Here is a 25,990-nt window from a genome sequence, read left to right as displayed (position 1 = left end):
ATCCCAGGCACGGGATATCTCAAGGTATGCCTGATTTTCAACAGTGCTTAATCTTCACCGGCTTTATACTTTCTCTTTCAGATGAACTTGGTTTACAGAACCTCCTCTTTCTCCAAGTTTTATAAGCAGGCCACTGTTTCAGAAGTCAGGTAAAAGCCTGTGGTTAATATGCCTGTGTTTTTGCTGGATAGTGTAACAAGCCCACAGGAGAAGCACGTTTTTGTGGTTAGGATTTGATCTCTTTGGTATGTACTGATAGCAAAGTACACCTGTAACCTGTCCCAATTCCTTTCGTGTAAGTAAGGGCAAACTAAAGTCATATAAGCAGTTCTTTGTCAGATAAACAGAAATTAAGGTAAATTTAAGGTAAACAGAAGTAATAAATTTAGCTACTTCAGCATGCTGCTAGAGTACAGCTCTATACTATTGTCAGCGATGGATGTATTTAAAGATAATGTTACTGATATAACTGTTTTATACTAATAGGGGTCTTTACATAGGGGAAGGGAGATCTCTGTGCTGCAATAAAGTATGTTTGTTTTTGTATTAAGCATGCAATTGATGTTAGAGGATCAAATATCCCAATTTTCATGAAAAAAATAAAGTTTTGGAACAGAAGTTTGTGGATTATGTCTGACAAAAAGGTCTTTCTCCCCACCAGGAAGACAAAGATTGGGTGACCATATTCAGTTTCTGATATGTTACCTAAACAGTCTAGAAATTGGTTCTTGCATATTGCAGTGCATTGTGCAGGGTGAGATGCAACGACATGCTTTTTTTTTTTTTTTTTTTTTTTCCATTTCTGGAGATAGTAATTCTAACAGAAATGGTAGAATTACTATCTCATCTTTAGGAGGTAATCCAGCTCTAATTCAAGTAGATAGGATGATTTTCACAGACAGTGAAGATCCCAAACTGGGTGCTAGGCATGAGTATTGAGTATGTCAAAGCAACGGGGCAAGATGTAAATGAGCCATGTTATTCTAAATTTGTGTTTCAGATGCTTGTGTTAAGAGTCTAGGCTTCAGAAAGCTTTCCGAGTGATGGTAATCTGTGGGATCTTTTTTTATTTCAGTAACAACAATAATGGAGGCCTTCTTATTCACTTCTGGATCGTATTTGTGGTACCGCAGCCAAAAGGCCAAGTGCTGTGTGAGGACTGTGTGGCTGCCATTTTAAAGGACTCCATTCAGACAAGCATCATTAACCGCACCTCAGTGGGAAGTCTTCAGGGCCTCGCGGTTGACATGGACTCGATTGTACTAAGCGGTTAGTAAAAGCGTGTGCCCTTACCATTGAAGAAACACTTATTAAGAACAAGTCTTTATCTTGGAGTAGCAGACTTCATAGATATACCAAAATCTTTATCCCATGCCTCTCATGGTGGGACTGGTGGAAGAAAAGAACAGACTGGAGGTCACATTAAGGTACAAAACCGCTTTGTCACCGATGCAAAGCTTATGTTCTAACTCAGGAGCTAAGCCTGACAACTCGTAGCCAGCTCAGATCTGGGTTAGGCTGCATTATAAAATTTATCAAAAGATGAAGTGTTTTATTCTATACAAGGATCAAACTTCAGCATCTCCATGGAAAATGGGATTGTTGTTACATTTGTTAGATTAAAAAACAAAAATAACAACAAAAAAAACCAACATAAAGCTGCCTATTCATTAAACAATTTCTATATCCTGTGCTGTCTGTGGAAGAAATTAGCAAGACAGGTTCAAGAACCTGTTTAATCTAACTAGTTACAAAGTAGTGTATGATTTTCAGCTCTAAGAACAAAGGATGGAACAAGTTTCATTTGAACAGCTCTGCCCAACTGAAAGCCGGAAAAGAGTTTGTGGCCAAGGGTGGGGAAATCACTCCCTGGGTCCTTCTGCCTCAGGCCTTTCGTTGAATTGGACTGCTTAATTGACCAGCAGTCCCCTCATCCCTCGGGCACTGAGGTTCTGCCTGGGGACATGACTCCTGCTTCCAAGGACGGTAGCAGAATTTGTGGAGATGGTGTGGGCTTGGGCAGTCTCCCGCATCGAGAGATGTTTTATTCTGTGTGCTTAGTGATAAGATTAAGGAAGGAATAAGATTAAGGAAGGAAGATTAAGGTTTGATTCATGATTGAATCAAACACTGAATTCTTGATGTTGTGCATATTAAAAGACTCTCAAAACCTATTTTTCTATGCAGCAGGTCTTCGGTCAGATTATTGGTCAACAACGGGAACAGGTAATTCACCACTTGGCAGCTTTGTGGCAGAAGAATGGTGGAGAACGAAGCTTCTCATTCATGTCTTCAGACTCAAAGATATTGCTTAGTGTTAATTTAAAAGGGTTAAATTCAGCCTTGGTATTTATGTCCTGACTTGCTGTAAGAGGGACCAAGAGTCCTGCTTTTGGCAAATACATAAAATATCTGCCTTTATTTTGACTGGTAAACTTTTGCTGTACCTGGTGGCAGGGTAGGAAATAAATTCAGTCACTCACTTTTTTGCTATTCACTCTAACTTTTTCTAACCCGGGCAGCACTGAATTTGAATTTATTTTTTGGCTTTCACCCTAAACAACAGTAATACTTTTATCCATCCTTTATCCTTCTTTACTCCCTTTTCTCCAAGATTAATGTTGTGTTTTTCTTTTGAATGGGTTCCCTAGCAGAAGTTAGTCTAAGTAGTTCAATTTTTCCAGGGTAATGGGAGACACTATTCATATACCTCCTTGGTTTTATGTTCTACATCTCCCAGTGGGGTTCTTCGGTAGTGTGCAGAGACTTTACAAGAAGACATGCACAGTCTAAAAGTACATCCCAGTTGTGTTCACTACTATGTGGAATAGATCACTGTGTTGTATTTTGAGGGCAACAGAGTAACTTTTTAATGAAGATGTACCTAGTAATTGGTTTAGACTCAGCACTGGGATGGAGGATTTTTAAAGGATGGGTTGGATAAAGGACTTGTACAGATTCAACTGGTGCAACTGACTTGCATTGCCACACTGTATGGCTGAGCAGGGTCTCTTTGGATAATGATTGTACCTGGCTTCGGTTTCAAACTGGTATGCTTACATTGCTTCTAGATTTAGGGTTAGCTCTGACTTACATGCACCATGCTTCACCAGCAGCAAGCTAGTCACATTGCTAATTGCGTAGTAGCAATAAAGGCAGTCACATAATTCTACAGAGTTTCATATGATCAAAACTGGCTTCGTTAAGGCCTAGTAAACAAGCAGCAAAAAACTATTATTAAAAGAAAAAAAAACGTTACTGGGAAGATACAAAAGAAGAAGGAAGAACAATGGGTCAACCAAAGCTTTAAATAGTTACAACCGTAACTGAACTCGGAGAGCATGTGACTCTTACAAATTGTTCATAAGCATTTATAACGTTTGTTTCAAGGCTATAAATTAGAAGTGGAAGTCAGACAAAGCCTGCTATTTCCTGTCTTGGTTGACTCAAAGTAAACGTTGGCCTTTTAACTGCTAGTTAACAATTGATGGCAAAATTCCACAGTGCTCTAACTGATGTTCCACTGCGGTAACTATTTCAGAGACTTGTTTCTGTAATAGGCAGAGATTCATGCAAATATTCACTTTGGGTCTTATTGTCCCTAATTTGCTCTTTTGTTTCTTCTCACCTTTCAAAGAGCTATGTTAAGAGCTCTAAGTATGACCAAACAAAAAAAATCCCTAAGCTTTTTGTTGAATGGGAATTGGAACATCAAATTGAAACAAAGATGTTAATATATTTGACTTGAAAGCCACAATTGTATTAGCTTAATTAGAAAATTGGATGGAAGTAGGGTAATTTTCTGGTGACTCTTGTCTAAGTTATGACACAAATGGGATTTTGATTTTATTTTACTACTTATTTTTTTAGTAAAACTAGGTTGTGTAGGCTAGTCTGTACTGTGTATATTTCACAGTACTTCCATTCCTATCAGTGACTTCTAATGCTGCAAAAGTTTTCAGGATCTGACATGAGAAAATCCTGGTTCAACTTCCTTTTGACCTTGCTTTGAGTAGGAAGTTGAACAGCGAAGGTCCTAGCATCCCTTACAACCTGAATTAATAGGTGAATCTGTTGTAGTATGTCCAGCTCATTTCACATAAAACATTGAGTAGCTTGATTTTTGAGCACTAATCTATAAAACCTAGAGTAGTATGAAAACGTGTATGTGTGTCTATATATATATATATATTTTTTTTTTAAATAAATATCCAAATACTTGTAGGGGAGAGCACCTGACTTCTATCCTGACAGTAGATGAATGTTTCCCAGGGAATAACTGTTTAAGTCATTTATCCTCTGGAGGTTCCACAGAGATTTGTTAACAGCAAATATATGTTGTACAGAATGGCAGTGCTTTGGTACCAGTACCCCTACAAGTTTTTATTTACAGTGCTGTTTGCCAAGCTCTGCAGCTTTATGAATAGACATTTCCTTGACCAGAGACCTGTAACTGAGATGAAAACAGTGAGCAGCATAGGCTACTTTGTTTTTTCTGTTTGGATATGCTTTTGTATGTTGCTTTACTTCATAATTATATATAGGATTTTTTTGTACTCCCATAAATGGATTTAGCAGTTTCAGAGCATGTGTTCAGTGTTGGTAATATGTTTCCACAGGAACAAATTGTATGTACGATCTGCATGCTGATCGTCTACATGAGCACTTTCCTTTGGATATACATGCTACCTCAGGGGGAACGATCTGCTATCTTAAACTGATTGCATTAGTGGGTCATCTTATTCGTCTTTCAATAGTAACCCTTCAGATTGGAGCAGATAACTGCATCACTGACTCGCTAACCATTTATGACTCTCTGATGCCAATCAAACATAAGATACTGTACCGGTGAGTAAAATTTTAATTGAGAAGACATTGACGTTCTTTTTTTCCTGAAGATTTGTCATCTGTTGTTTTTTTTGCTTTGTTTAAAGTACTCTGATCTTCATGTTATATACAGAACATCAAAATTACTTCCCCCCCAAAAGTGGAAAAGTAATTAAAGAGATAGCTAAATATTCTTCAGATGCTTTGTTATTCTTCAGATAGACTGTATCCTCACCTACATATCAAAATATGAAAAGTTCATACATTGCTGGGTGGAATTTTTCTTGTCAGGAAACATGTTAACTAAAACAAATAGTCAAAATTCCATCCTATAAGTGAACTTTACTTCCCTATGAAGACTAATGTTCTTAGGAAGACTGAAGTTGTAAAACTAAGTATCCTGATTCTTTGTATACTTTATCTTTTTCTTTAGTGCCTTTTTAAGCTGCTTTATTTGAGTTGTTCAGACCGTTATTAAAATCTAGAGTTGAAACTGATGTATCAAGGCATGTGAACTACTACTTATTTTTATCTTTTATGATCTAGAATTTTTGTTTGGGAATTTTTGAATGAAATTCCTGGTAACTAATTCCACAGGACTCTGTCAGACTGAAAGGTGAGGGGAGCATCTCCATCAAGTGGATGAAGAGCTCAGTGTTTTGACCATTGAAAGCCTTTTCTCTGGCCTGTTGGTGTGTATATAAGTCTCAAAAGAGAGCCTTCCAGTCATCTTAGAGATCTGTTCTCCAGTGACCTGAAACATTCACTGACTTGTCTGTAAAGTAGCAGATGATGTTCACTTACTAGTACCTGTAGAGGTTCCAGGTGTTTCTAACTGGCCTTTTAAGAAGTATACTTCCATGCATAAGAGCATGGCTTTTTGTTTTTTTTCCCCCACTAGGCTTTGAAGTACATGAGTACTGTAGCAGTGGAAAGCAAAGAATGAGAGCAATGTACTGTTGATACAAATGGCTTAGATATGTACTCTCCATTATTCCTCCTCAGAGCGTGCGAGCCAGCCGATTCACTGGTGTCACTTGTGTCCACAAATAACCTCATGCTGGTAATGTTTAAGGCAGCACAGATAAATGAACGGAAGGAATTCCATGGCTATTTTGAGGTCATTACACAAGAAAGTAGGTTTGTAATGTGTTTGGGAACACATTTGTTGTATTGTTTCATCTCAAAGCCCCACGTGGCTAGCATGTTCCTATGGACAAATGACTCCTTGCAAATCTGTATCTCTGTTTTTTGTTTGTTTGTTTTTCCTCCCACATCCCTGTCTCTCTTCTTCAACTCCTCTGCATTACTAAGTGGCTGCCTTCCTCTTGAGTAATTTCAGCTGTTTGGATTATCTGTCTATATGAAATACAAACATATAGAAGGCTGAAACCAACCCTGGCTGAATTCAATTGGTCAGGACTGCAATGTGCCAGTAGATGGAGTTGTTATTCCAGGTGTGGCTGTGGTCTTTCTCCTACTTTGGGACTTGGCGATGATGTTAGAGGTGGAAATTGCTTAGCACTGAAAACTACTTTCAGAGTACAAAGCTTCAGTAGCTCTGTCTGCCTTTTGCTGTTGGTCTCTGCCTCATTAACACAAAGGATTCAGTGATGTTTGGTCATCAAGTCTCTTTTCTGCTTCTTATTGCTCAAAGCTTTAAGAAATGGTTTGGTCATAATCACAAATAGTACAAGGATTGTCACCCTAGCAGCACAAAGACACAAGTATAACACAATCCAATACAAGGAAATTAGGCTGTAATTAAGCTGCTCAGAAAGGTGCTACATAAGGTAAGCAGAAGGTGAGAATAACTAAGCACTGAAATGCCCTTATAAAAGCATGTGATGAATTCTGCATCATAAGTAACTTTAAATTCAGGGCTATATTTTTACTGTTTGTTTTGTTTGCTTTAATGAGTTGTCTTAATCCTTAATAAAAAGACATTTTGGCTTCTGGGAGGCTGATTAGATAATCACATCCATTCTTGTTCTAACTGGTTGCATTTTAAGACTAGAGATCCTCATGTACTACTGTGATGTGGATGCCTTGATGTCCAACACTGCTCACTAAGACTTGTTCACAGAACAGCCTGTAGTGAAATAGCTGACAGAAAGCTTGACAATGTTTTCTCCTGGTCCTGTATAGACAAAATAAAAATCAACAGCCCTGTAAAGGGCTTTATTTGAAGAACAAAAAATCATTTTGTCATTCCCAAACCTTTGAGCTGAAACAAGAGGTTAGAGTAATTTCTGACAGTCTTAAAGCATCTAACAGACAATATGAACTTTCTGTTTTGTGAGAGGCACACTAAGCAGAGTATTTCAGCAAGCATTCCTAGACTTTTATGAGCCTTATCTGTCTGCAGCATTGGATTTACAGTGAATTTATTACAATCCTAACCTAGATAAACATAACTCCGTAGCTGTTCTGTTTTACAGTGAAACACTTGTGATAAAATTGAATGCCTAGCCCACTGAATCGCTTTGTTGGAAATAGATTAAGATTTAGCAACTCTTGCCTCCTCTGTTTTTTTTTTTTTCCCTAGGGTGTGGAAAAGCAATAGCAACAAAAGAGAAGATTGGGTATGAAGGGAGAATCACAAGTCCCTATTACCCAAGCTATTACCCTCCAAAATGCCTTTGTGCATGGAACTTCCAGGTAATACAGATTTCTCTCTCTCTAAGCACTGTTACTTTTTTTTTTTTTTTTTCTCTAAGCATACAGTGCCTGTCCATATAGAAGGAACAATTGAGTAGGGAGTAATCTGCATTCTCATAGATGTGGTACTTTATGGAAATAGCACAGCTGAATAGCCGTTGTGCACAGTTATTTTGTTTTCTTTGCCCTTATTCTTAACAAAGAGAACATAATTCCTAAGCTGTCCTATTTGTTACAAAGGTAAAGAGCTGAGATGAAATACATTTTGATGTTCAGCTTACAGAATTGCTTCACTAAAGAGAATGCAAGACTTATATGTTTTTTCTTCCCCTCTTTCCAACCCCCAAAATTTGGGGGGGAGACCAAAAATAAACTTTTGTCCTCTAGCCTAGTTAGTACTGCTGCTTCTCTAATAACTCCTATGTTATGCAAAATAAATCGAATTTTTGTCTTCAAAGATGGTCTGTCCAATCAGCACAACTCCACAGACCTTTTTCTTCGTCTTTTTTTTTTTTTTTTTTTTTCCCTAGTATCCTTTCTCTGTGTCTTTTCAGGTACTTTCCTGAAAACAAATATCTTAAACAAATTTAAATTTCTGGTTAATTTTGTCACACCTTGTTGTCTCTACCAGTTATCCCAGAAAATCTGATAGTAGGTTTTCTGCTATCAGAAATGTAGCACCTGATGATCTTTGATTTATGGTTTCCCCATCACAGTCAAGTTATGTTAGTGCATTACAGTCATACTGTGATTGACTATGCAAAATCTCTATCCTTCTTTACTGGTTCAAATTCTCAAGCTCACAATTTATTGTAGTGCTTCTTATTAGTCAGCCTTCAAATGCATAACCTTATGCACTGCCTTAGCTCTCTTTTGTTTTCTGGATGGCCTCGAGCTTGTTCTTTCTGTTAAGTGTTGCCCTTCTTCCCTGTGTGGTGTGGTGTCTGAACAAAATTGATTAGTACATCCTCTTTTACAGCATGATCAGTCTCCAGAACCGCAAATAAAACAAACTGCAAGATTGATATTTCTGGGAGCTTTTCTGGTACCTGGTTGGTATCCACGGGTTTTTATCTCTAAAGAACAAGGCAGTGGATACAATACAGTCTACTCTTTGCCCATCTTCCTTCTTAAGCTACTGGTTGCCCAAGTAGAATTATAACAATTTGAATGAAGTCTAGTTAACTAGGACCTACATCCTTTTCTCCCTCTAGAAAACTAAGTCAATGACTTTTTTGCTTAACTTCATGTCCTCAATTCAGCCTGGACTTCTCAGGGAAAGGTTGCCCAGTTTAGTCTTGGGAGTTGCCCATACTATTTCCTAAAACTGTTTAATTTCCCCGTAGTTCAATGTTGAAATTTCCCTCATTTCCCATATTATATATTTCCTGTGAGAAAGAAGGAGAAGAATCTTCATTTCTGGATTCTTGCCCTGAATCAGCCCTTGCTTTTGCAAAACATGGCCATGTTCTTTTTTAAAGGTTCTGTTCCTTTTAATAAAGGAAGCTATAATTAATCAAGAATCTTCATGATACTGCCAGTGAAAACATTCTGTAAAATACTAGCAAGTCCTTGGCTGAACAGGTGCTAGCAAAGACTACAATATTGTGGTAGAAATAACTCCCCGCATTCCCAAGGCAGTACAGGTATTCGGTACAGCTAACAATCTGCTGGGGCTGTCTGTCCCTGCACAAGTAAATTTGGATATGTCTGAATGCTTTGATCTTGACACACAAGCTGCCTTCTGTCTACAGCCAGTGGCTTTTTGAAGATGAAAGGGCTATTGGCCAGAGGGGAAGAGAGCCTGCAGCTGTGGTGGCCCTTTGCCAACCTTTCCTTTTGCTGAGGACTGAATAGCTGGCGGGTGTCTCAGGTGCTGGCTGTTGAGCTGGGGAAGTCAGCACAGCTCCCAGAGCTTGGCACTGCCAAGCACTATAATTGCTGGGACTAAAGACTTTCATGTGCTATATCCACAAAAGGAAAAGTAAGCCTGCATGCACTGTCCTTTTTACTCACAACAGACTCCACAGAAGAACCTTGGTATAGCTCTGAAGTTTCATAACTATACCATCAGTGAGAAGAATATTAAAGGCTGTGAACGAGGATGGTGGAAAATTAACGAACACATGTAAGTACTTCTGCATGAGTTACTAAACTAACATTACCAAAACAGGCTTTCCCATCACTACTGCAGTTCACTTGGAAAGTTTACACAAAGGCAGAGATACTTCGCTGGTGCCTCTTATAATTCTTGTTTCACTTTGGCTGATAATGTAACTGAATCTTCATAAATAGAATAAAAAAAAATTCTAATGAAAAGTACCGAAAAGCTGAAAATAAGGGCCCTTGGTGCTCTCTTAAGGGAAAGAAATGGGAAGAGTGGGTGAAAATTGATGTCCAGTAAACCCTAACGCAGTTTCAGGTTTTCTGTGATCACTGAATAAGGTCTGTTTAAAAAAAAAAACAAAAACTTTTAGGTGTAACTTAATTCTATGATTGCTAACGAGGACACTGAACCTAATTAACTTTTCAGTGAAAAGGTATTACAATGAGATTATTGGGAGTAGAAGAGTAACTGCTTCTGTTTTCCAGTCATGGGCTCTTGAAAGAGACACCGCACAGATTGATTGCCAAGACACACCATATTTAAGTGGTTTGTATTTAAATACTGCTGCTACTGCTGCTTTTTCATATACTTTTTCTACCCATTTTTTTCTGCAATTTTAAAAATCATCTTTCAGTCACTGGATGATGAGGCGAGGCTAGATTTGGGAAGTGGGACTCTATTTTTAAAAATTTTGTTCAAATGGAAACATCAATAAGATCAGACTTGAAACTGAATTTCTGAACTCACCACTGAAACTAAGCTATATTGTACTTATATAGAGAGAAAAGTCAGTTTTCATGATGTTATCAACATTGTCTTGATAGCAATTGGTGGCTGGACAACATGGGCATGAAAAAAGCCAGTCAAAACAGACAATATGGAGCGTTTGTGTGTTTCTTTTGGTCTTCTTTTTATGGCATAATTGGAAGGATTTGAGATGTTAGAGATTGCTGAGAGAGGCATCAAATAGAGGCAAAATCTGAAGAAAAAACTGATGATGGGTTCGTATTACAAAGATTCTCTCTATGAAAGACCAGCTTTTAAATAAGCTTACCGATTAAACATTTCACAGAATCAAATGTCTTCCGAAATGCATTTGGGGCTAGTTTTAAAGTACTGCAGAAGAATGCATGCTTCTAATTTCAGTTGCTAGTTGCTGCTGATGTAAGTAGGCCAATATGAATTTTCTTTAGAAAATGTCTTTTTCACAGAACTGAACTCAGTGATCTTCATTTCTGTGCTTACTTTCCATGGAAATAATGACAAAGTATGAAATGTTTTGATATTTGCATTTTTCCCTCCAAACTTTAATGGTTAATGAAATTGGGATGTGGAGGGAAGCAAACGGCAAAACACACCAGTTTTTCAGCTCCCTGCAATTGCAGCTTAGAGCATGCACATTCTGCTACCTTGTGTCAAAAAGGTTAGGAAGATTCAGAAAGTTGATTTTTGTACACTAAGACTGTGACCATGAATATGGTGCAGACAAGGTTTTTTTCAACCTTCTAGGGTCAGCTTTATCTAACCAGAGGCAGTGAACATGACCATTCAGTTTGTTCCTGTTGTTATTCCAGAGGATGTGTGTGTGTTGATCTGCCCAGTTGGAAGAATTTCAGCTGAGTAACCGCTTTAGCTAAAATTCTCATTGGCAGAGAGATCAGCTAGTCCCTTGTGAGCAGAACATTAGAGATGTATGGGAGCTAAGAAATAGCCAGTGTTTTGTTTTGTTTTTAAATGCCTTGGTGCAATGTCCCACTCACCCTGCAACAGGGTGCACACATCTATTCATCCCCTGAAAAGGCAACCCACTCCCTGCTTCAGTGTATGGGACAGGACCACCATTTTATTCTTTCTTTAGCACAGCTGCAGAGTTACAGATGGTGCTTTGCAACTTCTGTTGGCCTGGAAAAAGGGCTAGTAAAGCACTACTAGAAGGCTCACAAGGATATGCAGCTCTCCTACAAACCCCCAAAGCATATGACATTTCTCACTGTGTACAGGACACAGCTTCCTTCGTCTAGCTGTCTCAGCTCTTCCACAGATGGTCAGGAGCTTCCTCGATTGCTGGTGAGATGAGATTGAATTGACCGCTTCTCACCCACATAAAGCAGTCTGTGACTTTTTTATATATATATTTTTTTGAGATGGTGTCAAGGTTTGTTGGAGGGAAGTTGTGTCCAAGTAACTGACAGAAGGAGAAACAGAAAACATCTGTGGGTTAGTTAAGGAGAATCAGATGGCTTGCAAACCTTATGCTATGCGCTTAGGCGGGCTGTTTTAGGCTGGGGACAGTGGTGACATGACAGACATTAAAATAAGCGAGAAGAAGACTTTCTGTAGCAGGAAGGTCTTCACTCTTAGCTTTGACAGATTTTGTTTTTGTTCCCTCAACAGTTAACTTTACTATAGTAGAAAGCTGTAAAACATTCCTTGATGCTGTCTTCAGGATGTGTGAGAGCGGTCTATTGTTATGTTCATTTATTTTTGACATTGTTGGAGTTACCTCCTAGACCTGTTAAAAGGATGTTTCATTTTCACAGTGTGAAACAAAGCACTTAGGGAAAATGTATGAGCAAGGGTGGCCGCTTCCTATGGCATGCTTCAGTAGGATGCACAGGACATCAGACAGCATCCATCCCCACGGAAATCACTGCCCAATTTCCATGCATTCATTGATTGAAGAGCAGCACTGAAGCAATGCAATGGCTCCCCTTCATTCTCAGCTATCCTTTTGGTGTTGCCAAATAAATGAGAAAAATATTTATCTCAGGACAATACTGCAGTAATACATTTATCAATAAAATAACTCATTTTCTTGTTCAAGATCACTTGAACTGCACTGTGTTCCTTTGCGCTGCTGTCAAGGAAATGTATATGCTAAATGTGCCAAGAATCAATACAGCTGCTTCTGCTCTTATATCTATTTAGCCTAGTAAGTACTTCTCTCGACAGGAGTCTTGAAGCCACATGTCTTCCTTATAAGTGTTGAGTTTTTGGGTTGGTTTGGTGGGACAGAGGAGACGGGTTTTTATTTCTACTTCTTGTGCAACCTGAACTGTCAATCTTCAAAGTTTTCCTACACTTAAAATGGTCTCTACTTTTCAAACCATCATACAGCAACCTTATCCTTTTAAAGAGGTTGGAGTTTGTTTGTTGTTTTTTCTTAGCTAGAGTAGCATATAAATGCCAGTTGCAATGTCTTTGGTATCTCTGAAGGTTCTTTTAGGTTTCTCCAAGTTAAGTGGCACCCAGGCAGAAGTTCAAGGAAGCTCTTTGCCAAAATGGCTGCTTAACATAGATGCACATCCAAGGAATCTTTTCATCTAGACTAGTTATTTGAAGACGTCTTTCAAAGGTTAAACTTTGTGATCTTAATGGTATTAAGCTGGGTGTCTACCTAGAAATATTTCTAGTTTCCCCAAATCCTTTTCCCTCTGCCTCCAATGTAGTCAGACCAATGCCCTGTGCGCTCTTTGTTAGGAGTACTCCTCAAAATGAGAGCAGCTAAACTATGCTGATGTTTCCCTTCCCACCAAATTGCTTCTGCCTTTGCCAAAATTCAAATCTTTTGAAGGTAATTATCAGCAGTGTTGACAAAAGTACCGTGTTTGACAGTCTTCTCAACTTTCTGGTGAAACATTCTGCTTGAACGTGTGCAGGATATTGCACTGAGGAATGGTGGATCATGAGTAATGTTTTTCAGAACTTGGGTACTATTTTAGATGTTGGTTCTTAATTAAAGTGTGCTAGCTGACTGTATTCTAATGTTGATGTTAAAATTGTATGTAAGGCAATCCTGATGTGAAGGCTGCTCTAGAACTTTTGATTTCTTTTAGGTACTGTGGTTACTACGTCGATCACCAAACAGTCTTTCACATTGCAAGTTCTGCTGTTAATGTTGAGCTTCAGTGCAGTTCAAAGGTGTCAGAGAAGCCACTTCTGGTGGAGTATGGCAGCTATAATATCAGCCAGCGTAAGATGGATTTTTATTTTTTTCAACCCATCTTTGTATTTCAGCCCTGTAAAACTGAACATTTCAGGTTCAGTGGGACTTAACTATCTTTATGCATGAAATTGTGATGTTGCGTTGTTTATTTGCTGATTTTACTTTTTTAGGTGACTAGAAAAGAGCCTTTTATTGCACATCAAGGCTATGTGGCAAAGGTTTGTGGGCATGTGCAGCATGCTCTGGTTTCCTGTGCACACACAGTCTTTTCTCTTCCGCACAGCTCTTAAAGCTTCCTGTGTGGCCAGAGCATGCATGGGCCTGGTGAACTCCTCAAGCCCCACACTAGCTTCTACCTGTGCCAATAGCTCTGCTAGCTATTTGCTTCCTATTTAGTAAAACCTGAAAAAATTTCATGTCATACACTGGAATCTGTCAGATGATGTGTGTCAGTCAGCTGAAGCCTGTTATTCCTATTTGCAAACAAAACTTTGGCAATGAAAACAATCTTCCTATTACCATAAAAAGCTCCAGGTAATGAACACAATAATGAACTGTACTGAATAACCAACTGCTTATTCCAGCGTTTCCATTGGTTTAAATGCTTTGTGTGTAAGCAGAAATCTGAGCTAAAAAACATCTCAAAGAGTTTCTAAAACAGTTTTCCAACCATCAGATTTTTCAAGTCCCGAAACAGACAACTATTTACTGAAACTTTTTACTATGTTAGTCTTATAAACATTGATGTGAAAGTAGTAGAGAAACAATGTTTTTTAGTCATAGCTATTTACCACACCAGAGCTCTTTTATGCATTGGATATCTGTGGAGTATGTAAAAAGACGCTAACTTCATGACATTGTGTTAAAAGGCTAACATTTCTGTAATTCATAAGTCACCTTAATACAGTATACTAACTTACTGGCTATTGATAGTGAGAGTGTCCTTTAGAAGAAGGCATTCTAAGCTGCTTTTTTGTTTTACTTTTTTTGTTAAACCTCCAGCATGTCCACCTGGATATTTCAAGTGCTCCACAGGCTTATGCATCCAGCAGATGCAGCGCTGTGATGGGATAAACAATTGCTTTGACGAAAGTGATGAACTCTTTTGTGGTTTGTATTTATTTACTAGAGATCTGGACGCAAAACCCCCTAAATGTATTCTTTAGTCTGAAGTCTTAAAAGGCAGCAAAAAAAAGGTGAAACTTTTAGAGGGGAGGAAAAAAGAGATGTTTCTAGCTTTCTTTGAGTTTCCAGGTTCAGACTATCAGTTGGTGTCTTGCATGTTTAATTCATAATTAATCAGCACAGGAAAGAACTAAGGATTTAGAAGGTATGACATAGAAAAGCAAGAGGAAGAGAATTAATGTGCAAGAATAATTGTTAGAGGTTGGAATTCAGGTTTTCTTTCTGGGATAAATGCTTATAAAGTTACATCCTATTTTTGAGATGAAACATTTTCATGAGGAAATGAGAAATTGTGGATAGAATAGATGAGAGTGATGATAAATGTCAATGGTTGAAAGAGCATGAGCCACTCCACTTGGGGCAATGTGTGAACTGGGATGGGTTACTGAAGTTTTTTTGCACTTTATTTTCCCTATGCATAATGCAGCACTCATACTCATCCTTGTAGAGTGCAATGAGCTATGAAAGTGATACCTGGACATGGTCAGAAGAGTAGTGTTAGCATTATAAGTATGCTTCTGAAACTGATTTGACTCATGTTTTAAAGTTGTCCCTGAGTGGAACTGTAACTCCAGCTTTGCGATACAGGATAACTTGCTTGCCTGCAATGGAGTAAGTGATTGTGAGAATGGAAACGATGAGCAGAACTGTACCAACAGTAAGGCTACTCTTTTTTTTGTTGGTGGTGGTGGTTTTTTTCTTCCTCCCCCTTCTATCATTTATTCAGTCTTGATTTAAATAGTTGATGCAGTATTCAAAGAGCTAAGAGGCACTATCAAATCTAACACAGGATATATAATTCTGTTCAGTTTTCTGATATGCCTGTAAACAGTTATTGATTTAATTTTTTTAAGGAGATCGTGAACATCTATTTCTGTTGAAATACTACCACAAATGGGGATCTAGAAACCTAAAGTTTGATTCCCAAATTTTATCTCCCTAAAGCAAAATCTTTGCAAATGATTTCCTGGATCTTTTACCATTTAGTAAAATAACTATAAAGAGGACTGTTTCTTTGGAACAGTTTTCAGGCTTATAAGGCTAATGTCTTTTAAAATGCAATGTAAGTCTAAGTCTGGCAGTAGGCACAGGAAAGTTTTCAATCTGCCATTTCTTTAACTTAGAACCAATGGACACCATAGCATGTGAGAGGGAGCCCAACCAAGAAGTGCTGCAAGTTTTTAAATAAACGTTTTAAAAGAAATGTTAATATGTATGACCTTTTTAACTTTGACAGTCTGTGTAAATGGTTACAGGATATTTCTTTATGTGAAGAAGAAAAACAGATTGCTTTTCAGTGGAATCCTTTATTGCAAGCCACAGAGAAATAGGAAAACACCAGGGTTGGGAATGCAGTTTAACTGGCTACAATTAGTAAGATGGCTTTCACTGCCACCTTTTGTTTCACAGGTAATGCTGAGATATAAAGAGGGTTTATTTCCAGAGTACTGGATGTTCTTTTCTTTCTTGCCTAGCACTTACTCTACTGGCAAGTTTTTGATAGTATACCTATGCTCACTAGTGCTTTGAGAACAGATGAGAGGAAATCCATGTTCAAAAACACTGCCAGCTTGATACAGGCACTAGTTTAGATGCAGCTCTACTTGAATAGCTTGTTCAACTTAAAGGCTGGCTTAAGCCGTCTCAGACTAAGTGCTTTCTTGCTACGTTCCCTACTGCCTGTTGATACATGTATGAATTTAATGTATGCAGATGTGTAGACACGTAAACCTGGTCCAATATTCTTCCTTTTTTTTTCCACACAACTATTTCAGGTATTCCTTGCACCAATCACACATTTAAGTGCAGGAATAACATATGCATTAAGAAAAAAAATGCAAAATGCGATGGGACCCTGGACTGTACTGATGGAAGTGATGAAAGCAGCTGCAGTAAGTCCCTCCCACTTGTTTGAACTTCAGACATTTCACACTTGAAAGCCTTTTTATTTCTTCCTCTTTCGGAGCTTGTATAACTCATACAGCAGCACATAGTGAGGTTTTTATTGTATCTGCTCAGTGATAGTAGGATAACAGTCTGCTACCAGCTTATGTCAGGTCTGGTTGCAGTGTTTGTGGGAAATTGGGCTTACCGCTATGAGGAGTCTTAGTTATAATGTTTATTGCAGCTAGATTAGGGAACAGAGAACCTGGGGTAATTGCAGAATTAACTTGGCCAGCTGGAAAGGCAGTGTTCTTACAGCTTCCAGCAGAGTTGAGTAATTTAGTTGGAGTCAGACAGTATTTATACTGCTGGAGTGCAATATCTGCAGTGAGAAACACAATGTTTCATTTCTGTCTCTTGATGGTGAAGATCTCAATATCTCATAATATCAGTCTAGGTTATAATCTTAAACCTTCCTAAAGTAAACTCTGCACAACTTTTTTTGGCTCTTTTATATTGTTATATATATATGGCATTAATAATATAAAACATTCAGATATTATATAATATATTACATATATAATATGTAAAATAATATATATTATACAGTGTAAATATATATATATATAAACATGATTGTTACTGCAGTAGGAATTTAAAAAATGGGTTAGAATTCATTTGCTTAAACTGAATGTCCTAGGGTATTTTGTCTGGCCTTCAGCTGTTCCTGCAATGCTACCTATATGTTAAGCCTGCCAGCACCTGCCTTGGATTAAGTACGGAATCTTAAAAGATGAATTATATGCCTACTTGAGTTCGGAAATGCTAATGCTGCTTTTGACTCTTTGGTTGGGTGCTGGGAAGTGTTAGCACCTGTCCATGGGAGCGTGGGACTAAAACTCCTGAGCCGAGGCTTTATATGCCTGTAAGAGAAGGATACAAGGTCCTATAGCACAATCCTTCTTCAAAATAGTGTGAAGCTTTTTGTGATGAGGCATGATTTACTCACTTCTGAGTTAGCAATATACAATGCTTTCAGACTTTCAGTTGCTTCCATTGCAAATTAGTGATTGGATTACCTGGTTTCTGAAGTAATAAATGACCAAACTCTGCATACATAGCTGATACTATAAGTATCTTTCTCATACTCATTTTTGGCAATAATTTGGAAATAAGTATGCAGATGCTCCTGAACTTCCTTCCCTCCAGAAGCACTCCTTTCAGTTCAGGACTAACTGAAATGAGTAGTAAAAAGAGATGAAGGATTGTCTGTTTTTACATATTAATTGTGATGCTTGTTAAATCAATGGATCCTCTGACATTTCTGACACAAGAAAGACTTAGAGGCCAATTTCTGTGGCAGAGCTACAATAGAAAGTTTTATCTCCCAGGCCAGTGACTTTTTTTATGGTGTCGTCTCTTGTTTCAGGAACACACTAGATGGACAGACAGGTTTTCTGATCGGGGCAAGGAAATTAACTTAAAAACATTTTAAAGTGCAAGATTCTTTCAAGCACTATGTGGGAAGCACCCTCATTAAAGGAAAGCACACAGGTCAGAGATAGTAACTTGAAATATCCCTTTCAGGTTGTGGCAGCAGCAAGAGCAGCAATCTCATCTCTCGGATTGTAGGTGGTACAAATACAAAGGAAGGTGAATGGCCATGGCAGGTCAGCCTCCATTTTATGGGAGCTGCTTACTGTGGGGCATCAGTGATATCAAAAGAATGGCTTGTATCTGCAGCTCACTGCTTTCAAGGGAGCAAGTAAGCAGTCTTCCCCCCCCCATCCCAAATATCACTAGTGTTCTGGAACACTTAACTTCCAGAGTTTGAACTGTACTAAGGTGTGATGTGCCCTTATTTCCTTGGCCCACTGTTGGGGGGGGTGGTGCATTATGGGGTACTTTTTGAAGAGATGGCATGTGGTTTTGCTCCCAACCAGGCTGGCTGACCCCAGAGCGTGGCGTGCTCACTTGGGGATGCAAACACAAGGCCATGCAAAGTTTGTGTCTTCAGTGAGACGGATCATTGTCCATGAATACTACAACAGCAGGAACTATGACTATGACATTGCATTGCTACAGCTGAGCAAACCATGGCCAGAAACAATGAGCCACGTCATTCAGCCAATCTGCGTACCTCCATTGTCACACAAAGTCCACAGTGGTGACAAATGTTGGATAACAGGTTGGGGCCAAAAGCAGGAAGTGGGTGAGTTTAATACCATCAGTTGAGTTAACTTTTTCTTCCCCAGGTGATCAGCTGCAGGTTTGTGTGCAGGACACCTGCTGTTCTTGCATGCCTGAAGCATGGAGAAAATTGTAATGTATTGAATCTAGTTTCCTCTGGAAGTAGGTTCTTATATGTATGTACTTTATACACTTAGGAAAATTAGCTGCCAGTCCTGCGGATCTGGAAGTACTCTGTGCTTCTGTTGGGTAAGATTGGCAGGGAGCTGCACTCTTTCTTAAGTCATAGAGTGTTGTTTCTCCTCTTTGTTAGAGTTTCATTAACCTGCCTAAATAGGCTCTTCCTTGCCTGCTGCAGGGGAATGAACCTGATTTTCCCTACTCCTGCCTTCAACCTCTTCAGGATGAGCCCTGAGGCATGGAGCTGCCTGCAAGGCACCACCAGCTGTACCCTCACAGTGTGGCATGACAAAATGGACACCCTATTGACAAAATGGCTGCCCCTGTAACGGTGGGCTGACTCCCTCCCACACCTTGTCCCAGGCTGCCTTTTCTTTTGCACAAGTGCTAGTACCTTTTGTCCCTTGTTGTAGTCATCCAGTAACAGAAAGCAGGGCTTAGGAAAGGACTGGGTGATGGTATGGTGGCTGCCAGCACCTGTGTGCTGTTGGGTAGGCTCTGTGATAGCGGCAGCCCAGGCAGTCTATGCCTGAAAGACAAAATCTGCCTTTGAAATGCCCCCAGATGAGGAAACACAGGTGTGAACACTTCTTCCAGCATCAGTCGTGTAACCACCACCACTCCAAACCTCCAGTCTGCTGGGATGGACCTGACTTAGGCAGTTTGCCTGCACCTCCAGGGCTGCCCTGGCCTGGCTCTGCCTGCCATCTCAGGGTGGCTGTCTCCATGCTGTCCCTCCACTCTCAGATGACAGTGGGAGAAGCAAACACGTGGTGAAGTGTAGCAGCAAGGAGGCAGCCTCCAGTATTTTGACTTGATGCTCTCAGCCAGAATCACCATCTTCCAAATTACGTTTGGGCTCTGCAAGTAGCTGTGAGAATGTATGGTTGTGAACCAAGTACAACCATCCTACCATATCATGATTTTGATACAAATGTGTAGTATGATGTCTCCTTGACCTATTGATTAGTCATCTATGAAATTTTAAAACATGATGATTTGAAAAATGAACCCAATACCTCAAAAAGGAGAGGAAGAAGTGTTCTTTTCCCTTTGCTCCTCTTTCATTTCCCTCTTCGTTTTCCTCTTTCCCTTTTTCTTCATCAGTTTACATAATTTGTCAAATCAGTCTTTTAAATAAGTGTATATTTTAGTATACACTACCTTTAGCTAAACATGAAACAAACCTGAAATTTGCATGTTTGACTATGTTGGTGAAATTTCTTTGGCTATACCCTTTTTTGAGAGGACCTCATGATATTATTACAGCTTTTGTGCTGAAAGGACGGAACAGTTCAGTTTAATTCTGCTTTACCAAAAATGCATATTTTGCAGAAAAGATGGCTTTTAACAAACCATTTGGATAGAGGGCAGAATTTGAGATATGTCTAAAGTTTTAAGCTGCCAAAAGAGATTTCTGATGTGTAACACTGATCTGTGATTTTAGTTTTGGATCTAGCCTCTTCAAACACCACCCTAACTGCAGATCTGTCTTGTTAAAATCCAAATACCTTTATAAGATTCTATTTTTTTCCCAAAGTAGAATCTTCCCAAATTAGTAAATCTTGAGACATTTTGCAAAAGACTTTTTGGACAACCCTCATGATTAGGCCATTGTCTTTGGTGTGGCCAAGGGACCATGATCACGTTACACAAATGCCTGATAGAAGAAGAATTCTGTGCTTTTGGGAGTTAGTTGTTTGCAATACGAAACAGCTTGGAGTTCAAAAGTATGTGGGGATATTTTCTGAAGACTTCTTGGTTTTGCCTTCACTAGACAAGTAATATGTTAAGCTCTGTTGAATCATCCTTCTTTCATTTTGTTTTCCAGGGGAGGAAGGTGCTGCGATTCTTCAGAAAGCAGAAGTAGAAATTATTGACCAATCACTATGTCATTCCACATACGGGATTATCACAGCTAGGATGTTTTGTGCAGGACTAATGTCTGGAAAAAGAGATGGGTGCAAAGTATGTATCTTATCACTCCTCACATAGAGTTTTTGTCTTTCATTGTTTAATGATGAGATGTTAGAACTTAGTGGCAAACCACCATGTGGTATGTACGGTTTGGTTCTGAAACACAGCTATGTAAAAGAGCTGTTCAACAGCCAGTCTGTCATTTGGGTATTCTCAGAGATTTGCTGTTTTGTGTGAATGAATAGCTTGGTGAAGTTTCAGTTGCAGGCCTAGGTCCAATGGATTTGCAAGTCCTAAAAGCATGATGAAGGTAGGCTGTTTCTGGCAAGAGGGTCTCTAAACTGAAAAAAGAAATTGAGAAGCTAGCTTGTCTCTTTTCAGGATCCACCCCCCTAGTGTGGAAATACAGGGCTGTCTGATGAGTTGCAGACAACTAGACATAAAATTTCAAATGTATAATATGTCTTCTGATCTGGCAATTCTTTGAGATAGTAAATGTGAAATTCTGAATTTACTTCTCGTTTGTTTTGCTGGTAAAATTGGCTTTTTTTATAATGGAGATCTGGTATATTCAAGGTGTTCTAGCTTTCACTGCTCTATATAAAAGTGAGACGGATCACAATGGTTCTCATGGCAAGTAATATCTTAGTGTTTTCTAAGAGTGTAATGCACTGGCTGTTTATTAGCAGCTCATGAGACTGTTGACAGCAAGCATCATTTTCATTAACTGGAGAATCTGTTTCTTCAGTTGTCTTTTTGGGCACTCAAGACAGCCAATGAAAGGCATAATTCAGAGGTTGTTTGTCTGTATTTCTGTAAGGAAAAATGATGTCTGAATATGTCGGGCAGTTATTAGAGCTGATAGATTTGTGAGATTTCTGTTTTGTGAAAAATGCTGCTGTTCCAGTTTCTTTTTGTCCCAGTAACTAAAGAATAAATTGAATGCTTGACTCTCTAAATGCAAAATTGTCAGTTGTCAAACATGAAAAAAAAGATCTTCTATGTTTAATCTTTAATAATTTTATGAGAATTCAGGATGATCATGGAATGTCCTACAATCCTATAAAAGTTAAAGCAAAATAGTTCACTGGCTGTAACAGAAAATGTGTAGAAGGAAAGCATTTCCTTTGCAAACACCTAAATCTTACGAACTCAGTTTTTGCTTTTGTAAATATTTCTTTTTACATTCAATGCTTCGGTAAAGCTCCGTTTACTAACTGCTGTTTCAGGGGAGTTGTGTATACAACAGAGTCTTACAAGGAAGTAAAAGAGTGATCCAAATCTTTTGCTTGAACTTCTGCCAATATTATTCCAGAAGAATTACCCTGTAAAGGAAGAGTACTGTTTGCATTGTCCTGTAGCATTATTATTCTATATAAAACTTTGAAGTCTATTACAAACTTTGTTTCAACTGCCTTGATTTTAAAAGCATTGTGGTACCCCTAAGCATTATCTGCTAGCTAGTATCTACTATAGGACAACAGTGGTTTTGTTTTGTTTTGTTTTTTAAGAAAAAATATTGATGGATCACAGTCCATTTCCATTTGCTCTTAATTTAAAGAAAGTTGTATTGACTATTAAATATTCTAATATTAAAAAATATTAAAACAATTTTGAATTTTTTAGAAAAGCTTGCTGTTGGGAGTCCTCAGGTGTGTAGCCTCTAAATGAACATACATATTAAGTAGCAGATGTGGGGTTTAACTGTTAGTTTGGGGCTAGGAAGTTATTTGTCGTTTTGAAATACAACTCACAAAAAGTAGTATATTAATTCATTTGAAGAATGACAGCTAGTCCTCTCTCATGTGAAAGAGTAAACTTTGGTACAACTGTGTGATCCCATCTGTTTCAATTAAACAAACAGAAAACCCATAGAACTATTGACTCTGGTTTGAAGTATGTGAGTGAGGAAAATATAAGCACTGCTTCAATTATTTCTGCAAAATGTCTCCCATTGAATTTTGTCCCAGTTTCTATTTTCTAGATTATAAATGCATACAACTTAATATTTTCTTTTTAGGGTGATTCTGGTGGACCATTGTCATGTCAAAGCAATGGAGATGGAAAATGGTTTTTGACTGGCATTGTTAGCTGGGGTTATGGATGTGGAAGACCAAATTTCCCTGGTGTCTACACAAGAGTGTCAAATTTTGCACCATGGATTCACAAATATGTGCCTTCAGTCATGTAACTTGAAAACTGTTTTGCTGAAATAAAATATGTACTGAATATCTTCATTAAAACATGTTTGGTTAAAAACTATTCAGCGTTGGAATTTCTTTCCATGTCACAAGACACAATACTGCTGACACAATATTTAATTTTGGAGTACACATATGGGAGTAACAAGCACCCTTAGTTCAAACCTTGGTGAAACAAGTATCAGAGGAAGACTGATCTTGTGGTGGTTGTTCTGTACAGGTGTCTGTTGAGACAGGAGAAGTGATAATGAATGTATGGCAATTTTCACTCTTTTTGTTAGCACAAATTATACACGTGCAATTGTCTGTCAGGAAATGGAAGAGTCAACTTAGCAGCTGGAGACAGATATCTCCTCTGAGCTGTGCATGGCTCAACACAGCAGTAACAGTGAAATAGCAATTGACCATTAGTACTCCTGCTAATCCTACATTTCCTGCCTCCTAGAGTGAGAACAGCTGGCAGAGGAAGAGAAGGAATTGCAGCAAGTGAGCGCAATCCTCTCAAATGTGCAGGGCACCTGTTTTTGGAGATCAGAAGTTCTGCAGATAAGCATGGAACACAAAGCATTAGCAGTATATCTTCTTCACTTTCTGTTTTTAATTGACTGCATGGTTTGGAGCTGCTAACTCATTATTCCCTACCTTAATTTCTCCCTATTCAAGATCGTTCATACTTCATCCACCTCAGAATTTGAATTCTTTACCTGAGGCAACCTTGACAAGATGAGTAAATATGGTGATGTGTGTTATTGCAATGATCTTGCCCTTACCGAAATAAAACCAATGCTTCTACCCTCTGAGAGGTATCTTAAACCTCTATAAAATTGGGTTCTCTGAATGTATGTCCTTTTAAAAAAGAATAAATCCTGATTTCATTTTTGGAGATGATGTGAGAGAGGTTTTATTTGCTCTAGGCTTTTCCTGTAGGTTTCTTTTCCCTGAAGGAGAAGGCAAAGTGTCAGTCAATCAGCAGGTTGTGTGTGTAGTGGAGACAGGCTATTGAAGAAAGAGGAGGACTTGAACAAAGCAGTCTGTCTACAGCTGTATTTTGCATTCCTGAGCTGTGAGGATTGCCTTCCAGTAAATCCCTTCTGTAGTCTCTGTGTGACCTGTGTTTCCTTTGTTTCCATTTGTTTTCTGGAGGACAGGTTTCTTGGGCCAGTTCTGTGGTACCCCCCCCGACATGCCCCCAGTTTCGTTCTTTGCTCTATACACAGGTGTGTGTGTGTGTATATATATATATACACACACACACACATATATAAATTCCCTGAAGTTGTTGGCTTGCTGACGTGATACTATTATTAACTCCAAACAGGTAATATGATAATTAATCGCTCTGCAGTTAATGTTTGTTCTGTGGTATAGACTTGAGGCTATCACATTTACAACTGAAAAATTGAGGTGGTCTTTAAAATTTTTTTTTTTCTTATAAATATTCCTGTGGATTATATCATATGCTGTTTAGAAATCACATCATTTGCTTTGATCCGTGACTTTTTACATGTAAATTGCTTCTATGTGTTTTGCATTGTGACATAAATTACCTTACTCCGTTGCATTTCTAAAAGAAGGAGGGTAAAACCAGTATGTTTTCAAATTATGGGATCCATATCTTACCCTAGCCAGTTAGGAAAACAAAGAGTTACAGTGATGGTGACTTTTCCTCCCCACCTTCTTTGATTGCAGATCGGCTGGCTCCAGCTTTGAGCAGTATGGCAAAGGTGAAATGAGAGAAGCCTGGTCTGTGTTGAGGGGAGAGCAGTACACTCTTCTGGGTTATATTTAAGAAATGAGGTTCATCTAGGATTTTGTTATTAGGTTTGTTGGAAGGTATTTGTCAAGGCATCATGATACGGGCTTTTTCCTCCAGACAGGTTTCTGTGTACAGCATACCAGCTCCATACCACTCTGAGCAGACTGCTGGGCAGGTAAGAGATATCAGTTATGCTTTACAGCAGGAACATAGTAAATGATCTCTCTGCCAGCTTCTGGTGTGTATTGACCTCCGTTCTTCATATGCAATTGCTTATAACTGAAGTGATAGCAATTTCCTTCCCCTTCTATAATTTGAAATGATGATTGCAAGGTGACCCATAAATATGTGGTTTTCACATGTTACATAACTGATAACGTGAAAGGCATTATCTTAATTTAAACCTCTGTTAAAATCTAAAAGAGCAAATACATTAAAAAAAAAAAAAAAGTGATATAGTGGCTCTTCTTGTAGAGCTCTACTAACTGATGCTTTCCTGTGTCTATCTTTAGGATCCGTATATTCCTCACTACCTGTCCTACCAAGAGGGCTTGTGTCAGAAATACTGTTTTTTCAAATGGATCAGGCTGTGTTTCTGGAGAAGATGGTTTCTGGGAATATTGTCTTCGGTTTCTTTAATGGTTACAGTAATTGTGTTATTCCTGCACTACTCATTCCGTAAGTGTTACTGCCTAGCATGGTGTGAATGGGATGGGTGTTTTGCACTGTGTGAAGAGTTAGTATGAAAAGCTCTGCACTAAGTACCTAGACACGTAATGTGTGTGTAATTACTGACTTTCCCTTGTCTTTACCTTCTCCTTAACATCTTTGCTAAGGCAACAAAATGCATGATAATTAGTGGTTGATAGTTGCACAAGAATAATGAAGGTATATATTTTATTCCTAATTGTTGGTCTCTGCTTTTGAATACTATCATTATTATAACTATCATCTCTTCTAAGAACCTATAGGAATTAACTGTCTAACTTCTGTTCACTTTTTCAAGACAGAATGGATACCTGATTTTTGTACAGTTCTTCCCAAATCTCAACTTACAGACATTAAAATAGTCTCTCTCAAGGAGGATTGCAATGCCAAAAAATGGAAGTTTAACAATTAAAGCTTTAGTAGTAATG

General features: G+C 38.5%; 2 protein-coding genes across 20 annotated transcripts in view; both read left to right on the top strand.

Annotated features, from left to right (window-relative positions):
- TMPRSS7 (transmembrane serine protease 7) overlaps nucleotides 1–23,159 on the top strand; it is a 46,065-nt gene extending 22,906 nt beyond the window's left edge. For 17 of the 19 annotated variants that reach the window (XM_080598945.1, XM_080598944.1, XM_080598941.1 and 14 more), the window contains 15 exons: nucleotides 82–149; nucleotides 1,076–1,269; nucleotides 2,188–2,226; nucleotides 4,620–4,848; nucleotides 5,833–5,963; nucleotides 7,376–7,488; nucleotides 9,510–9,616; nucleotides 13,432–13,568; nucleotides 14,544–14,651; nucleotides 15,274–15,384; nucleotides 16,502–16,618; nucleotides 18,198–18,375; nucleotides 18,554–18,822; nucleotides 20,812–20,948; nucleotides 22,918–23,159. In XM_080598945.1, the coding sequence (XP_080455071.1) occupies nucleotides 82–149; nucleotides 1,076–1,269; nucleotides 2,188–2,226; nucleotides 4,620–4,848; nucleotides 5,833–5,963; nucleotides 7,376–7,488; nucleotides 9,510–9,616; nucleotides 13,432–13,568; nucleotides 14,544–14,651; nucleotides 15,274–15,384; nucleotides 16,502–16,618; nucleotides 18,198–18,375; nucleotides 18,554–18,822; nucleotides 20,812–20,948; nucleotides 22,918–23,088 (2,109 nt within the window). In that variant the 3' untranslated portion in view covers nucleotides 23,089–23,159. The remainder of the gene's footprint in view (nucleotides 1–81; nucleotides 150–1,075; nucleotides 1,270–2,187; nucleotides 2,227–4,619; nucleotides 4,849–5,832; nucleotides 5,964–7,375; nucleotides 7,489–9,509; nucleotides 9,617–13,431; nucleotides 13,569–14,543; nucleotides 14,652–15,273; nucleotides 15,385–16,501; nucleotides 16,619–18,197; nucleotides 18,376–18,553; nucleotides 18,823–20,811; nucleotides 20,949–22,917) is intronic. The other 2 variants (XM_080598949.1, XM_080598956.1) reach the window with 2 other exon arrangements.
- A 153-nt stretch (nucleotides 23,160–23,312) lies between these two features.
- Nucleotides 23,313–25,990, top strand: part of LOC308198327 (suppressor of tumorigenicity 14 protein homolog) — a 28,496-nt gene continuing 25,818 nt past the window's right edge. Inside the window, exons 1-3 of the mRNA XM_080600559.1 lie at nucleotides 23,313–23,901; nucleotides 24,972–25,029; nucleotides 25,367–25,532. Of these exons, the coding sequence (XP_080456685.1) occupies nucleotides 23,822–23,901; nucleotides 24,972–25,029; nucleotides 25,367–25,532 (304 nt within the window). The 5' untranslated portion in view covers nucleotides 23,313–23,821. The remainder of the gene's footprint in view (nucleotides 23,902–24,971; nucleotides 25,030–25,366; nucleotides 25,533–25,990) is intronic.

Source organism: Anser brachyrhynchus, assembly GCF_964034855.1.
Source record: "Anser brachyrhynchus genome assembly, chromosome: 1".
Classification (NCBI taxonomy): Eukaryota; Metazoa; Chordata; class Aves; order Anseriformes; family Anatidae; genus Anser; species Anser brachyrhynchus.
This window is presented reverse-complemented; position numbering and strand designations above follow the sequence as displayed.